A 17,020-nucleotide genomic window follows, 5' to 3' on the forward strand; every position below is an offset into this window, starting at 1 on the left:
GTAATTTACAAAAAAAAAAAAAAAAAAAAAAAAAAAAAAAAAGAGAAATGAGATAATGGTGCTTTGTAACAATATATATTGGTAATACCTTTGAGAATATGGCTTTGGTTCAACTATATCTGCTGATAGACCAGTTGAATGGGAATCTTTTGCAATATCAGTTGATAAGTCGGGAGATAAGGAAGATTGAATTGTTTCAGTTGAAGTCTTTTTATAAATGGGAGCGGAGGTTGAAGAAGATGTGGGCAAAGTATCAGGAGCAGGACCAAATTGATCTTCTAATAGACGTTCAATAATGGCTTGAAATTGTTCTTGTTGATTCATTAAAGGTGTACTAGGACGACTGCTGCTATCATCATCACCTTCATCTTCTTCTTCTGAATTTGGTGAAGGAAGGATATCACTTTGTTCAGCAATAGGTTCTAACATGGTATGATCCCTCATAAAATAATTATTATTGGAAGAATGAACTGGTAAAGAAGGTAGTGTACGTCTTGATGTTTGAGAAGAAATATTAGAAGATCCATTGTTATTGTGTGATGAATCATCATCATCATCATCTTCGCCATGATCACTATCACTATCATCCAAAGTAAGTTGATAGACTCGTGCTTGTTGTTGTGCTGGTACTGTCGTTACTGTTGTCGACGATGTTGTTGTTGAAGGCGTAGTAGTCAATTGAGTAATGGTAGCAGATGATGATGATTGTATTCGACGAGAAGGGATTTCTTCCACTGTCACCATACGCTTAACGGGCATAATAGGTGTTTGATGATGATGAGAAGAATTGTTTATAGTTGGCCGTTGTAAATATTGATTCAACAAAGAAGACATAAAAAATAATGATAGATGAAAGTAGAATGAAAGAAAGAAAATAATAATAACAAAAAAAAAAAAAAAAAGTTATGTTGTTAAATGATAAAAAGGTAAACCTATTTTTGTGTATTTGTTTTCATGCAACCTTCTTGATTTGGACGACAGCTTTCCATTTTCATCCGAGTTGATTCTCCCCCTTAAAAACAAAACCATGGGCATTCGATCATTATATTGTTTTCTTTTTCTTCATAAAATGGTATAAACACGTTTGATTTTATTGATAAAAATATAATAAAAAGGGAAAATGGTATCATAATAAATAATCATCATCATAATCATATATAAAAACATAAGGAACCATCATCCACGGAGAGTGAATTCAAAAGACAAAATACCAAATATTTGTATTTAGGAACTGATTCCTAAATCCGCATAACATTTGTCACAAATACGTTGATGTTGAGATTCCAATACATGAGAAGGTTCTATTGGACCATGAGGATTTTGTAAGATTTCAGAAGCTGAGAGATAAGTGCGAGAAGTAGAACATCGATCACACACAATTAATCCACATCGGCGACAATGATGTCTTCTATTCAATAATCCAAATTTTCTGTTACATCGTCGACAATCCTTGGCTTCTACATCTGATTCCCAAATAAATTCTCTTGTTGTTGTTGGTCGATTGATATCACTATTATTGTTATTGCTGCTATTGAAATCAACTTGATGTAATAAACTACTACTGTTGCTATGGTTGTCAATGTCATCACGTTGTTGTTGTCGTAAAGGACGCGGTTGATATGAGTTACGATCACCAATAGTGTCACGAGTCCAAGGATTTGCATCAAAATCATTTCCATTTGCTTTGTTGGGGTATCTATTATTATCATCATGATCATCCTCCTCCCCATGTTGATATTTGTTGGAAATAAAGCCGAGTTCCCGAGCAAGTTCTGCATTATGTTCAAGTGGCACTGGTGATATTGGCGTAGTTAGTTGTGGAGCGAGAATAGCAATTTCCGTGTTGAGTTTATCAATTTTGGTTGAATGTAGTTTGATCAGGTTATTGGCTCGTTCCTTGCGGTATTGGTTCAAATCATCTAAAATAAGAGTTTATTAGTATTTCTCTTTTCTCTTTTTTTTTTTTTTTTTTTTTTCCTGTGTTGAGAATTACCTTTGACACCTGCCAAAAGTAGTTGCACAGATTCTTCATAGGTCCGTAATTCCTTTGTCAATGCTTGGATACGATGCACATTTCCTTGTTGTCCATTGGGTTCATCATCCATAGTTGTGTTGGCTTCCGTTGTTGTGGCTGATATCACCATTTCTTCTGCGATCTCCAAATAATCGCTATTTGCCGCATCAAATCCATTGTTGCTGAGAGAATGTTGAGAGTTACTTGTGGCTGCTGCAAAATCCATTTGTCGATTCATCACGCGTACCCAACGTCGTCGTCTCACCCAACCATTTCCACCAGTAGGAGCCACAGGTGTCCAATGTTCATCAGCCTCGTCAAAAGATCGAGCATATTGCCATCCAGAGGTAGGATCAATGCGAGGGTCACTAAGATCAATTTGCCAGTCTGTGATCCAATACCAATTTGCTTTTCCAGTACCATTGTTTTGTCGTGGAGGTTCGACTTGATCTTTAGAAGAGGGAGTGCCAGAAGGATGGAGAGACCAAGGTCCACGTACATCTTGTTTCGTAAGGTAGTTGGCACTAAATTGAGGACGAGAAAGACCCAAAAGTGAAGTAGCTCGTTGATTTTCATGAAGAACAACCATCACTGTAACATGATAATCAAGTATGTCATATGGTTTACTTTTGGTGAAAGATGGATCATCCATTCCTATAATAAAAACAATAAAATTAAGAATAATAAAAAAGTAGTTTCTTCAGTCATATGTAAATAAATAATAAATCAGTGGTATATACCATGTTATTACCTTCCATTTGTTGAGTATGCCACCATTTCTTTTCTGCCTTTTCCAATAGCTCACAAACATAAGCTTCACGAGACACAGCACTAGCATCATAAGCAGCTTCACCAATATTATTTTTCATCAAAGGGTTTGCATGAGCTTCATCCAATAAGTATTCTACAATAGATATATATCCTTTCGATGCAGCATTAACTATGAAAAAGTATATAATAAATGAATGAGTGGATTGTCGCTTTTTTTTTTTTTTAAGTATAAAACGTACTAAGCGGTGTATGACCCATTTTACTCCGTACATCAACACGTGCACCATGATTGATAAGTAAACGTACAATAGGAAGGTAACCACGAGCACAGGCATTGTGAAGAGCTGTCCATCCATCCTTATCTTTTTGGTGTAAGTTAGCATTCTTTGATTGTAAATACTTGACGATATGGTAATGGCCATTATATGCCGCTTTATGAAGAGCAGTCTAAGTAATCATATCAAAAAGTAAAAGTTAGAATCTATAATATACGTTTTTGTTCATAACGAACGATTTTACTTACTTCACCTTCCTTGTCTCTTGCATCTACAGACACGGAATATTCATCCACAAGACATTCGACCACTTTCAAATGACCACGAGCAGCAGCATAATGCAGAGGAGTAAAACCAGTAGAAGATTGAGGATCGTTGACAGCCTTGAGAGGATCCGGTAATAAACGTAAGATTTGTTTCAAAAAGTTCAAATTACCCACCGCTGCCAAGTCATGGATTGTCTTTTGTTCGACTGATTTCTTCTTCATCTTGGTATTAACAACCGGTAAAGTTCGAGAGGTATCGAATTGAGGCAACCTGATAAAATTATTGTGAGCATCACCATAATACTTGTGTGTTTCCCCAGGTACAGGCGGTGTACAAAATTCAACAATAGTAGTCATGATGACAAAATAAAATAAAAAAAGAGAAATAGTGAAAAAAGAAAAAAAGAAAAAAAAAGAAAGAAAAGGAAACAGGGGGGTTGGCGTCTACAAAAGGGACTTTTTTAGATTTCATCCAGAAAAGTAGCACGGTTCAATCACCGACTGAAGCACTTTTTTTTTTTTTTACTGCATCCACCTATTTTGTGAGTGTATCTTTGGCAATATCATGGATATTAAAATAGAATCAATAGTCAAGCACGCTAATGAGTTAGTCATCACCTGTAACTGATTATAAATGAAGAGATGCATATGCATGATTCTATGTTATTTAATGAACACACACAAAAAAAAGTTTCTTCCATTTGATCAAATAGGAAGATCAAAATACTACGATACTATTTATTCAATCATAAATGACGGATTTCATGTTTTATTCACAGAGCAAGTAAGCTTGGATTATTACCTATTAAAGACGAACACCTTTAAATCATCCATCATGACTCAATTCGTCATTCCTCTTCTAATAGAAAACAATGCATCCACTTCCTTTTTTTTAAAAAAAACAAAAGAAGTTATTGTTTATATACAGAACGAACGGGTAAGAGATACCTTAAAGAAAACCATTAGAGTCCAAAAAGATGCAGGAACCACCAGGGCGACTGAAGTTGAATTAGTGTTTTTTTTTTTTTTTGGTTGTAGGCCGCAGACAAGTAATTTTTTTTTGTTTTCTCTCTTCCTTTTTTTTTTTTTTTTTTTTTTTTTGCTTTTTCGATTCCAAACATTTTTTGCTAATTTTCTTTAAAATGGGTATTCTGGAAAAGATCCAAGATATTGAAAATGAAATCAAGCGTACACAAAAGAACAAGGGTAAATAAAATGGATAATAATAACTAACTAACGAAGGAACAAACGAACAAACGATCTATATATTATATTGACCATTTATTTATTTCAACAGCCACTGAATACCATCTTGGGTTATTGAAGGCGAAACTTGCAAAATATCGAGTGCAGTTGATGGAAGGAGCTCAAACCAAATCAGAAAAGGTATTTTAAATAAAATATTTGGAATATATTATAGAAAATAAAAACTAATTGTATCCGTATATTCAATAGGGTCAAGGTTTTGACGTTCAAAAAGTAAGTCTTTATCACTTATTAAATATTAAGGTAATTTCAAGTATACTCATTTTCTTGTCTTATGTTTTATCTAGTCAGGAGATGCTCGTGTGGTCATGATTGGGTTCCCTTCGGTAGGCAAGTCAACTTTATTATCAAAACTCACACCACAAAACAGTGAAGTGGCAAGCTATGAATTCACAACATTGACGTGTGTACCTGGAAAAATCAACTACAATGGAGCCACTATTCAGTTATTAGATTTACCGGGGATCATTGGTGGTGCCGCAGAAGGTAAAGGTCGTGGTAAACAAGTGATCGCAGTGGCAAGAACAGCAGATATTGTTTTGATGATGTTGGATGCTACAAAATCAGCACAACAAAGGTAAGATGGGAAGAAGAAGAAGAAGAAGAAGAAAAATGAAGAATGATTCATTGTTTTTTTAAAAAAAAAAAAAATCTTCTTAGACCTCAATTAGAAGCAGAATTGGAAGCTATTGGTATTCGGTTGAATCAATCATTCCCCAATGTATCATTTAAAGTCAAAAAAGCTGGTGGTATTAGTTTTAACGCTACAGTTAAATTGACTTATTTGGATCAAAAAATGGTACACAATATCCTACATGATTACAGTAAGTTTAGAATCAAGGAAGTAATGATGTAAGTGAATAATTCGACCATAACCCTTTTTTTTTCGCTTTAGAAATATTTAATGCTGACATTGTAATTCGAGAAGATATTACTGTGGAACAATTTATTGACGTTGTACTTGGAAATAGAAGATATATCAAATGCCTTTACGTAAGTATCATCCATATAAAACTAATAATAATAATATATAGATATATATATATATATTGATATTTTATCCGTTTTTATTTTATAGTGCTATAACAAGATTGATCAAATCTCAATGGAAGAAGTAGATCGATTGGCACGACAACCTGACACTGTAGTAGTATCTTGTGAAGACGATTTGAATATGGATTATCTTGTAGAATGCATTTGGAAGAAATTGGGTTTGATGCGGGTATATACTAAGAAACGGGGCGAATATCCTGATTTTGATGATGGTCTGATTGTAAGAAGTGGAGCTACAGTTGAACATGTGTGTCATGCTATTCATCGATCATTGGCTGAAACTTTTCGATATGCACTTATCTGGGTAAGTCTAAAGAGAGAGAGAAAAAATACAATGATATGAAAACTATAGAGATCGATCTAACTCCCTTTTTTTTTTTTTTTTTTTTTGTGGATCTCGTTAAAAGGGAACTTCAACAAAACATAATCCTCAACGGGTTGGTTTATCTCATTTAGTACATGATGAAGATGTTGTACAAGTTGTTAAGAAATAAAGAAATTCTACTTTATCTAATGTATATTTATTTATATGAAATAATATGATTTTGGAATGGAGTTGGTTTTGAAGAAGTTGAAAAGATTACTATATATGATGATGCTGGAAAAACATGTTTTTATTTTTCAAGATTACTAATAGATACTAAATTTAAATCAAAAACAACACTGGTTTTTTTTTTTCTTTTTGTATTGTTTATACTAACTAAGGGATAAAAAAAAAAAAAGAAAAAAGAGGAAAATAGATAATGATATGATATACTACACTCGATCATGAGCCATTTCAGTCAATACAACTACTTCTTGATGTTGCTTGATTTCAAGTTTGACAGGTTTATCACCATTGCCACGCTGCAACAACTTTTCCAAACTTTGAATCTCGGCAGGATGAGAGGTAGCCCATTGAACAACACCAGCTACTACTGTCACATCCTATGATAAATGAAGGAAAAAAAAAAGTAAGAAAAAAAAAAAAAAGTCCAATAAGAGCAAAGGTCTTTCCATTTTTGGAAGCTCTTTATTTTTTTTTCTTTTTTTTTTTCTTTTTTGTATATCTTACCAGAGCAGAGACAGTCATTGCCATCAAGCCACGAGGAGCACCATCATAATAAATCACCACACCATAATTAGCAATGGCCATGATAGCAGAAACAATAGCAACGGTGATATTACGTTTAGCCATCATGTGCAAAGAAGATGATTGATGAGAGGTTTGTTGAGCAGTATTGGGCCAGAAACTGTACTTGATAAAGATTCCGGCAAACATCAAATTGATAACAAATTCATAGGCCAATACAATTAATGAAGCTGGCTTTTGATAACCAATGGAGCAGAAATAAGGGAAATCTGCACTGATCAATTCTTCACGGTAGATCACCATCATGATCACTAGACCAATATAAGGTACTAGCATACAGAGGTTACATACATAAAGTGTAGTTGATAATCGCTTGCTTTTAGGAACGGAAATGATGTATGCCTAGTAATCGAAAGGAAAAAAAAAAAAAAAAAGATAAATAATCAAATTTGATGATGATGATGGTGATGATTGATTGATTGATGAATGATGATAATGGTGATGGCGAATAATAAATAAATAGTGCATGATGGTATAATGAATGAAGAAAAAAAAACGGAGTGATAGTATATGTAGATATATATATTTTTTTTTCTTTTACAAACCTTTTCAATAAAGTAAAGATACAAAACCACCTTGGTAACGGTATGTAAAAGAACACAATTGAAGAAACCAATCATACAAGAGATGAAATTACCATTGTTTGTACTAGTAGACATACATGCGATCATATCAAATGCCCAACTTAAACCATAAAGAAGCAGTAAAAGACCGCGCACATAACGTACTGGTCCTTCAATACCGGCGATCTTTCTACCAAAAAACAATGATAGAGCCGTGATACACGCCACCATCACGATTTCAGACATGATTTCATAATTATCAGGTGAATACATTTTTCTTTAAAATGTGAACAAAGATCAAACGATATTAAAAAAAAAAAAAAAGGAAATGAAAAGAAAAAAAAATAATAAAAAAAAAGTAGATTGAAAGTTATATAATCCAATCGAAAAAAGGAGTGATGATGATAATGATTAAGGAGAGTAAAAATCAATAAAAAAGGAGAAAATGGGAAAAGATTGTAGAAAGTGATACCATGGCAACATTTTATATACACTAGATAAAAAAAAAAAAAAAAAAAGTTAAAATGCAAATCCATTCCACCTTTAAAAGGGATCGGGGTTTGTACCTGTTTAAAGTTGGTTTTGGGCAACCCCAAGGTTCACTCCTTCTCGTCCCACATCCCTTCTCCTCCTTCTTCTTCTTCTCCCCAGGAGTATCTTATGTAAACTACTGTTGTTATCGATTTTATTTGTTTTTGTTGTTGTTATTGTGGAATGTCATCATGGTAACGTTGTAAATTCATATCTCTTCTTATTTGACGATTGGAGAAAAATAGTAAAAACTATTAAACCAATGATCACTAACTCTATCAAACTCCGCGTTGGCCCTGAAGGAAGAGGTTTCTGTTCTTTTCTTCTCTTTTTTTTTTTTTCTTTCTTTATTTTTTCATTTTTTTCATTCTCGCTTCCTTTGGATTTGACCTTTATTCGACATGATCAATCATCCTACTATTAGTGTTCTTTTCGTTTGTTTAGGTTAGAACAGAAAAAAAAAACTATGGATCTGTATGGAAAAAGTTTATTCATCCCTATTTTTTTTAATAGGTAATATTTGCCGTTCTCCTATGGCGGAAGCTGTCTTCGCTCATATTGTTCAACAACATCAATTGACGGAACGTTTTAAAAAGATCGACTCGGCAGGAACGGCTGGATATCATGTATGTAGTGAATAATAGATTCTTTAAAAAAATCCAACTGATACTCATTCTTTTTATATTCTGGGGGGTAATGAATGACGTCGTATGTATAGGTAGGAAGCAAACCAGATAGTCGTAGTGCGGCCACCTGTGAAAAATACGGCGCTGCTGTCAATCATCGAGCACAAAAGGTAAGGGCATGGAAAAAAAAGAACTCCTTTTTATATACGCCTTACCAAGGGTTATGGGATAATATTACTTTGATCTCATCTTTTTTTTTTTCGTTTATCTTTTATTAGGTGACTACCCAACATTTCAAAGAATTCGATTATATCCTTTGTATGGATGAATCAAATTTGGAAGACTTACTGGTAATCTAATATATATATAATCACGTTTCACTAATTGGCATGGATACAACTAACTAATTTTTTGAACAAAACATGTTTCTCTCATAGAACAAAAAACCTGCTGGATCAAAGGCGGTGATATCCTTATTTGGTGAATTTGACCCACAAGGAGAACGTATTATCCAAGATCCATACTATGGTGGTATTGATGGCTTTGAACACAACTTTAAGCAAGTCACTCGGGCTAGTGAAGGTTTTTTGAAACATCTTGGTATGTTGTAGTTTAGAATTATTCAATGTAGTTTAGTGGTTATAATTGTGTATAGCCCATTAGTCTAGTTAGATCATTATAGATTGTCAATTGTAACAGTAGAATTCTTTTTTTTTTTTTATGATTGATTGAATAACCATCAATAAAACGCGCGGGCTTGATGACCTCCTTACTTTTGATAATAGTCTACTTTTACTCATGATCCCAAAAAGGGAATTGATTATGTCGATCAAAAGAAATAGTTGAAGGTTATACAAAAAAAAAAAATGCCATGATGACATGGTAAATAGATCCTCTCCACTATGCCCTATAGGAGGTGAGAGTGATCTCTCTCCTATTTCTTTTCTTTTAAGTAAAGGGATAAGAACAAATTAAAGTTGATGTACTTTCTTGCTCAATAGAAACACTGTTTTCAATATCATGATCATTTTCATTTCCACATCTGTGATACCAAGAAAATAGATATGCCAGAAAACTACCTATTATTATTAATCCATCATATAAGAGTATTATAGAAGGAATTTTAAATATCTTTTATTTTGGTAATGATTGTCTAAACTATGAAGAGTAAAAAAAGAAAAAGCCAAAAAAAAAAAACTAAGGAAATGTACAAATGATTTGAATAAAGAAAAAAGAATGAAAATAATATATTGGTACTTGATATGACATTTTAACGCTTGACCCTATAAAAAAGAAAGAAAGCAAAAAAAAAAAAGAATTAATCATCATTTCATTTGTTTATCAGAATAAATGTTCATGAACTTACCAGGTATACTTTGCACGGGCCTTTCGTTGACCTTCCTTCTTACGTTCCACAACTCTAGGATCACGAGTAATGCAACCAGCTAAAATATGAGGTGTACCCCACACAAGAAGAATAAATAAAATAAAGTCAATTTACTTCAACTAACCCAATCTATTTATCCTATTTAACTTACCTTTTCGTAAAGTAGGTTTCAATTCACTATCATGAATCAATAAAGCCTTTCCCACACCCAATTTAATAGCTTCAGCTTGACCAGTGGTACCACCACCAGTAACAATAGTCCATACATTGTACTTGTCAGTCAATTCAGTAGCAGTTAAAGGTAACACAACTTGATCACGATCTACAGGTCGTTTGAAGTAATCTTGTAATTCCATACCATTGACAAGTACTTTACCTTCACCTTCCACTACCCAACAGCGAGCACTTGATTCCTTTCTTCGTCCCACAGCATAAGCACGACCCATATCATCCAATGCTTTCGATACACTATGTTTATCACCATTTTGTCGTTGTAAAGCTGTAGAGTCAAAACGTTCATAGGCAGATAATACTTGAGTTACTTGAGGAGGTAAAGGTCGAGGTAAAGATGCAAGTTGGTTCAAATGCAAAGTAATCTTTCGCCATTGAGAAGTCTTCAAAGGAATAGCTAACATTTCAGACATCTTGTCACGCAATTTCCAGGCATATGTCTTTTCAGCTACAGCAGTCAAAGATGCTTGTTCTTCCACTGACAAGACGGATGTTCCTTCTTGAGTTTCGGTAATGGTTTGAGTGGTTGTTGGTTTCCAATCGGCATATTGTTTATACAGCATATCTAATTCAATCAAGAGATCGTTGTATTTGAAGTTACCAGTGAAATAGGATAATGATTCAGGTCGTTCTCTTTCAGTAAGGATATCATCGAAAACAACTTTTGTTTGAGGTTGAAGCGTGGTCATGAATCGAAAACCGGTTATTGGCGTGGCGGTGGCAATTCTGGGAACATTGTACTTGGCCATAGGAAGTACTCTCCGTAACAACATCATTTTGTCCCAAAAAAAAAAAGTTTGTTTAAAAAAAAAAAAAAGGAAAGAGAAAGAGAGAAACAAAATAAGAAATAAGAAAAAAAAAGATCAGGATAATCTGAGAAACCAAAAAAAAAAAAAGTCGACATTAGGGCAAGGTGAAGGGGGTGGTTGAAATCGTAAAGTCACAAAAAAAAAAAAAAGAGTCCAGATGGCTCAAAAGGTGGCTGAGAAGAAAAGTTTAAAAAAAGGGGAGAGGGAAATTCAAAATGCATTGATTTTCTCTTTTGTATCTTTTTTTTTTTCCTCAACATGCGAGCTAAAACGAGTCGTCTTTATAAAAAAGCAATGCATTCTTATTGCATAAGCTTCAATTTTCGTACTCCTTATCAGATACTATGTAAGTTTCTTTTATTAATCAAATAAATAAGCGGATTAATTCTTTTTTTTTTTAGTGGATAGTAGTTTTTGTAAATTGGCTACAGAACAACGTCTTAATTTACAACAGGATCTACAAACAGTGCTATGCAATCCAACTCGACCAAGTATGAATGAATATTATTATTCAAAATATATATATATATATATATATTATATAGATTGAATACTAATTATCCTTATATATATATAGTGGTAACCGAATGTGTTATTCAAGAACTTCACAAAACTGGAGATCATCGCGCTGCAACGGTTGCTAAAAGTTTTGAACGACGAAAATGCAAACATCATCTTCCTGTAACTAGTCAACAATGTATATTGGAATTGATTGGATCCAACAATGATAATAATTATGTTATTGCAACTCAAAATGATATTATACGAAAACAAATCCATGATATTCCCGGTGTACCCGTCTTACGTGTTAAAAATGGTATGATTATTTTGGAACCTTTATCAAAAGTGACAAAGGATGCTATTCTACAAGTAAGTATGAATCAAATATATATAATATATAACTCATTTTTATATATGTTTTATAGAAAGAAAAAGAAAAAACTCTACCTTCTTCTGCTGAAGCACAACAATTAAAAATAGCCAAATTGGTACAGAAACCTCCAACTGAACCTGTTCACAAGAAGAGAAAAGTCAAAGGTGCCAATCCTCTTAGTATGAAAAAGAAGAAAAAACAATCTCCTCCTCCACCAAAAAAACAAAAAAATCAAGGCAACAAGAAGAATAAAAATACCAACAACGACAAAACTACTACTAATACTACTTCCAAGACTGGTGAAAAAAGGAAACGATCATCAGATGATACCAAAGATTCATAGACTGTCAGTTACACTTTATTTTTTTTGACATATATAATAAAAATTTGACTTTTTTTTAGACTCCCCTTTTTTTTGGCTCTTTTTTTTTTTTTTTTTTTTTTCCTTATTCCTTTTTTTTTTTATGTCCAATCCCTTAGATCATTGTCTTGAACGTCTTCATTTAACTGACAATACCAAACTTCGTGAACGTGCTGGATATTATCAAGGTCAATGTTCTTCCAAGGTACCAACTAGAACATTTAGTAAAGGACCAAATAGTCAACATGTTATTAGCATTCAACTGGCTTATGAAAGGTATATAATTTATATATTATGAATAATTCAAATATTCACTCTTTCTTATATATTAGTTTAGGAATGTTTGGATGGAATAGTAAATTAGCAGCCGAACTCGCGGGTTGTAATCAAAAGACATATGAATCTACATTATCAGCAGTACGAAAACACTTGAATCTAAAATCAACCATTACCTTCGATACACTTGGTGTTGCCTTTGGATCCACTATATTGGCTACACATGCTCAAGACTTTTATACTTTTTTTGTAGAACAACACATTGCCAAGCTTGGTCCTGCACAACAAGTTTCAGCAAAAGAACAACTGAATTCGGCAATATGGAAGGCTGCTGCTTTTTATGTATGCTCAAAAGCAGTTGGAGTAAGTAATATATAAGAAAAAGAGAAAAAAAAAAAGGTACTTGAAGATAGCTTACTTTTTTTTTTTTTTTGGTTTATTTGTTTGGATCACTCCATATATAGACAAGACTAGATAAGACGAAACTACAAAATCTGTGTACCTGCGGTAGCATAGAATTCAACAAAAGTGTTACATTAATTCAACAGGAATGTGAAACCAAATTGGAGCAACTCAAAAAGGAGTTTACGGTATTGACACGATCGACCAGAAAAAGAAAAGCAACAGAGTCAGTGATCGAAGCAACCAATGACAACGAAGGATCAATCAAGGAAAAGAAAACATCTAAAAATAACAATACAACAAAAACAACAATAATACCCCATTCATCTACGAATAATAAGAAGAAAAATACTGTATCAGGAATTGTATCGATGATTAATTTACAAGATTACCGTGATTCCAAGAAATATAAGGATTATATTAACTGGGAACAACAAATCAAGCAACGATTATCAACATAAGTATTACATTTAGTGTTACCTTTTATTCCGTTGTTATGAAAAAAAAAGAATAATAAACAAAACCATACCTTTTATGAAAAATAATATGTATTTTTTGAACAAAGCAGAAGTCAAATAGATTTGTATCTCAGCTTTTTTGGCTTCACCCCTCTTTTTTTTTTCAAATTTCGGTCATGGGATTTTCTCTATCTTTATCTTTCTTTTCTTTTTTTTTTTTTTTTCTTTTTTCTTCTCTTTTTCTTTTTTTTTTTTTTTTATTTTCTTTTATTTATTTTTTTTTTTTACACGTCTTCTTTATAAATATTGTATACTGAACAGTGGTATATAGTTATACATTTCTTTCTCTTTTTTATCTTATCTTTTTTATTCTTTTTTTTTTTTTTTTTGGTCTGCCCCCATCCATTCTTTTTTTTTGAAAAATAAAAAAAAATGTATTCACCTACGCAGCAAGAATTCAATTTAGACTCTGATTCTTTCCAACATGCCATGACGTCGCAACATACAACAGTAGGCGCTATGCCTGTACGAGGTTCACAACAACAACAACAACAACAACGTAATAGCGGGGTGTTCAATCACCAAGCCTCGTATCACCATCATCCCCACCAACGACAAAGTAGTTTTGGTACTGCTGCTTCTATTGCAATGAGTCCACCAAGAGGGATACCTTTTAATACAGTTGATCCTACGGCTTCAAACTGGTTTGGTACAAGCTTGGACTCTAGCTCATCTTTTGGTCAATCCCCTCCAACTATGTTTGCCACAGGTGGTGGTCGAAACGACTTGATTGTGTCTCCTTCAAACTCTACTAGTCATTTGGATGGTTTTGTAGGCAATGAAGACGATGAAGTACAACAGAGGAAGTAAGTAATACTATATGTATATATGATATATAATTAAGATGTTTGTTATTATTATTATTATTATAGTTTACAAGAAATGTTTGAAAAACGAAGAAGACGAAGAGAATCACATAATGCAGTGGAACGTAGAAGAAGAGATAACATCAATGAACGAATTCAAGGTAACGTATATGGAGCATCAGGGGTGGAAGGAAAGAAAAAAAGAGAGAGAGAGAAAATGTTAATCACAGTATATATATAAAACCATTCTTTTTCTCACGGTTTGCATTGAACTTTCTTTTTTTTTTTTTTCCTTCTATTTAGAATTATCAACACTTCTTCCCGAACATCTATTGGAAAGTGCACCCAGTAGCTCCAATATCAACACTTCAAATATACAAAATGGAGGCAAGGCGATCAATAAAGGAACGATTCTAAAACTCTCAGTGGATCACATCAAGGATTTACGCGAAGAAGTTGCACGGTACAAGGATCGGGTACAAGAATTGGAAAGAATGATTGAAGCTGCTAAAGGTGGATGTACAGCAGGACAACAACAATATATCAAGGAAGAATATCATCATCAACAACCTCGTACAACATCTACTACTTCATCTGCTATCAATGGGATCGGTGGAGCAGCATATATGATTAACCAGCCTCCTCCTCCTTCCACTATGAAGGATGATCTTCATCTTTTTGGAAGTAACTCATCGACTATACCATTGAACAATACCACTTCTACAACTAAGCCTAACAATAACAATAGTAGTAACAACAATGCCTCCAATGAACAACATCACTCAGCTACAAGGCATGAAAGGGTTGGATCACTTCAATTTCAACAACAATTTGGGAATTTACATATAGCCAGTGATGATCCTACTTCACAATCTTGAATTTTGGGGGTCCTTCTTTATTTATATTAGTTTATCCTTCCTTCCACTTTCTATTCTCCTTTCTTTTTTGATATCTATGTTTTATGACTGTAATTACACTTTCTTTTTTTTTTTTGTTATTTTTTTCTTTGTTATTTTTTTTTATTATTTTTTCTACTTGTTATCTTATCAATAAAAAAAAAACAAATCAATCCACTTTTATTATTCTTGATTCTCAAATCAATCCATTTTTATTATTCTTGATTCTCATCGGTTATCAATTCATGATATCATTTTGACTTTTTTTTTTTTTTTTATCTTTTTGAACAAGGAGTGTGTGTCATCATCATGCATGGCTTCATGTCCGCTCATCGCCGATTCAACCACTGTCTGTTTCCTTTTTCTTTTTTGTTCTTTTTTTTTTTTTTTTTTTTTGTTCCATCGGATCTTGTAATAAAGTTCATCATTCAAAAAAAAAATCATGATTTGATTTTGCTTGATAAGGTATAACAGACAATGAATCATGGGTTCATTATCATCATCATCATCAACTAGACTCTCCTTGATCAACCTTTTTTTAGTTCCTGTTTGACCTTACGCTGAGAAAATGTTTCATGTACTCCTATTGGTTGATATTAGACAATTAGCTAGTATTGGGGAAATCGTTTCAAATAAATCATCCATTCAAATTATCATTCATCACATCAAATAACTTATCAAAAACACATCAAAAGCATTTGTTCAATGATACCATTCTTCATGAACAGACTGACTAAAAAAAAAAAAAAGGATCCACTGGTTTGGTTCAATGAAATGTAAGGACTAAGAATAAAACGTAATTTTCTTTTTTTATTTGTTTGTTATGTTTTTTTTTTTTTTTTTTTTTTTTGATTTGGTCATATTTCCATTATTTTGGCATGGATGAAGATGATTTGTTGAAGGTCTTATTGGTTTTGGTCAAATTAAAACCTTGAATCAACATATAATGTAGATCAGATTACGTTCACTATCTCTTTTTCAAATAAAATCATCAAAAATCCATAGTGGATTTTTTTTTTAAAAAAAAAAAAGACTGTGTCCTTATGGATGCTTGGTCAGATACAGCTGATCTCATATTTCTTATGATGTTTCGACATTGCTGAGATAAGAATGCAAGTATGACAGGGTATTTATAATAACGATAGATCTGGTTAAATTACACTTTTTCTATAATGACGACAATTATGTAGGTGATTATAAAAACATTGAGTATATTTCACAAAAATGATGTCAAATAATAAGGTTGATTACATTTTAAAGAGTGTTGTGCAACTGATTCAATGTTGATATGAGAATGAATATGATGAATCATCATTGATGACGAATAGATAATAATAATGAAAAGATACTTAACAATTATTGAAGGTAATGGATGACTCGTATCATTACAGAAATGATCGTATGTACTACAGCATTATAAATGACACGATGATATTGGTAAAGACAATAAAAAAAAAAAACCAACTACGATGATTTTATTAGAATAAGAATATGACAATTGTATAATGCAGACTAACTATCAATAAGAGAATCACCACAAACAGAATCATAGTTCAAAGGTAACTCCACCAAACCAGAAGAAGAGATCATAAAAAAAAAAAAAAAAAAAAAACCTTCTTTACATGTTTGACTTGTTTCCCTTGTCTAGTCCATTCTTGTGGTACATCCATTCAGTTGCATTCTATACATAAAACAAAACAAAACATAATCATCAAAAGGATTAGTATTCGTAAAAGACAAAGGATAACATTGGAAGAAGACGTTGAAAAAGATAATAAAAGTGAATTTAAAAAAAAAATAATGAGAAGGAACAAAGACAATTAAAAAAAAAAAGGATGAAGGACAATGTAAAAGAGAGAGAGAGAAAAAAACAATGGATTGAGTGTAAAGGAAGATAAAGTAAACACTGGATAAGTATAAACACAGATAAAAAAAAAAAAAAAAAAAAAGAAGAGACAGAAGT

The 17,020-nt window shown here is 32.7% G+C and overlaps 8 protein-coding genes across 8 annotated transcripts; 5 read left to right on the top strand and 3 right to left on the bottom strand.

The window, feature by feature from the left end:
• Positions 1–902: 902 nt before the first annotated feature.
• On the bottom strand, positions 903–3,498 carry BX664DRAFT_89850 (uncharacterized protein). The gene is made up of 5 exons (XM_051549786.1): positions 3,314–3,498; positions 3,025–3,232; positions 2,766–2,954; positions 1,994–2,668; positions 903–1,919 (listed from the first exon to the last, which is right to left on the bottom strand). Exons 1-5 carry the CDS (start codon positions 3,329–3,331, stop codon positions 1,225–1,227), a joined length of 1,785 nt encoding a protein of 594 aa, XP_051401003.1. The 5' UTR covers positions 3,332–3,498; the 3' UTR covers positions 903–1,224.
• Positions 3,499–4,413: 915 nt separating this feature from the next.
• On the top strand, positions 4,414–6,192 carry BX664DRAFT_327577 (developmentally-regulated GTP-binding protein 2). Its single transcript, XM_051544434.1, has 8 exons — positions 4,414–4,532; positions 4,624–4,712; positions 4,782–4,805; positions 4,880–5,169; positions 5,253–5,416; positions 5,488–5,585; positions 5,671–5,949; positions 6,053–6,192. The coding sequence occupies exons 1-8, from the start codon at positions 4,469–4,471 to the stop codon at positions 6,137–6,139; spliced, it is 1,095 nt and encodes a 364-aa protein (XP_051401004.1). The 5' UTR covers positions 4,414–4,468; the 3' UTR covers positions 6,140–6,192.
• Positions 6,193–6,323: 131 nt separating this feature from the next.
• On the bottom strand, positions 6,324–7,659 carry BX664DRAFT_293678 (uncharacterized protein). Its single transcript, XM_051542058.1, has 3 exons — positions 7,323–7,659; positions 6,700–7,119; positions 6,324–6,572 (listed from the first exon to the last, which is right to left on the bottom strand). Exons 1-3 carry the CDS (start codon positions 7,611–7,613, stop codon positions 6,402–6,404), a joined length of 882 nt encoding a protein of 293 aa, XP_051401005.1. The 5' UTR covers positions 7,614–7,659; the 3' UTR covers positions 6,324–6,401.
• A 514-nt stretch (positions 7,660–8,173) lies between these two features.
• BX664DRAFT_327581 (phosphotyrosine protein phosphatase I superfamily) lies at positions 8,174–9,263 on the top strand. The gene is made up of 5 exons (XM_051544435.1): positions 8,174–8,315; positions 8,385–8,497; positions 8,590–8,667; positions 8,776–8,847; positions 8,935–9,263. Exons 1-5 carry the CDS (start codon positions 8,273–8,275, stop codon positions 9,106–9,108), a joined length of 480 nt encoding a protein of 159 aa, XP_051401006.1. The 5' UTR covers positions 8,174–8,272; the 3' UTR covers positions 9,109–9,263.
• Positions 9,264–9,614: 351 nt separating this feature from the next.
• Positions 9,615–10,955, bottom strand: BX664DRAFT_327583 (ribosomal protein S5 domain 2-type protein). The gene is made up of 3 exons (XM_051544436.1): positions 10,036–10,955; positions 9,864–9,942; positions 9,615–9,780 (listed from the first exon to the last, which is right to left on the bottom strand). Exons 1-3 carry the CDS (start codon positions 10,889–10,891, stop codon positions 9,768–9,770), a joined length of 948 nt encoding a protein of 315 aa, XP_051401007.1. The 5' UTR covers positions 10,892–10,955; the 3' UTR covers positions 9,615–9,767.
• Positions 10,956–11,166: 211 nt separating this feature from the next.
• BX664DRAFT_293688 (Fcf1-domain-containing protein) lies at positions 11,167–12,215 on the top strand. The gene is made up of 4 exons (XM_051542059.1): positions 11,167–11,270; positions 11,326–11,415; positions 11,502–11,794; positions 11,851–12,215. Exons 1-4 carry the CDS (start codon positions 11,183–11,185, stop codon positions 12,139–12,141), a joined length of 762 nt encoding a protein of 253 aa, XP_051401008.1. The 5' UTR covers positions 11,167–11,182; the 3' UTR covers positions 12,142–12,215.
• A 15-nt stretch (positions 12,216–12,230) lies between these two features.
• On the top strand, positions 12,231–13,493 carry BX664DRAFT_327586 (uncharacterized protein). The gene is made up of 3 exons (XM_051544437.1): positions 12,231–12,435; positions 12,492–12,798; positions 12,900–13,493. The coding sequence occupies exons 1-3, from the start codon at positions 12,263–12,265 to the stop codon at positions 13,296–13,298; spliced, it is 879 nt and encodes a 292-aa protein (XP_051401009.1). The 5' UTR covers positions 12,231–12,262; the 3' UTR covers positions 13,299–13,493.
• Positions 13,494–13,684: 191 nt separating this feature from the next.
• Positions 13,685–15,149, top strand: BX664DRAFT_276895 (helix-loop-helix DNA-binding domain-containing protein). The gene is made up of 3 exons (XM_051541343.1): positions 13,685–14,161; positions 14,228–14,322; positions 14,465–15,149. The coding sequence occupies exons 1-3, from the start codon at positions 13,728–13,730 to the stop codon at positions 15,037–15,039; spliced, it is 1,104 nt and encodes a 367-aa protein (XP_051401010.1). The 5' UTR covers positions 13,685–13,727; the 3' UTR covers positions 15,040–15,149.
• The last annotated feature ends 1,871 nt before the right edge of the window (positions 15,150–17,020 follow it).

This window comes from Halteromyces radiatus (assembly GCF_025201355.1).
Source record: "Halteromyces radiatus strain CBS 162.75 chromosome Unknown BX664scaffold_3, whole genome shotgun sequence".
NCBI classification, from domain to species: Eukaryota; Fungi; Mucoromycota; class Mucoromycetes; order Mucorales; family Cunninghamellaceae; genus Halteromyces; species Halteromyces radiatus.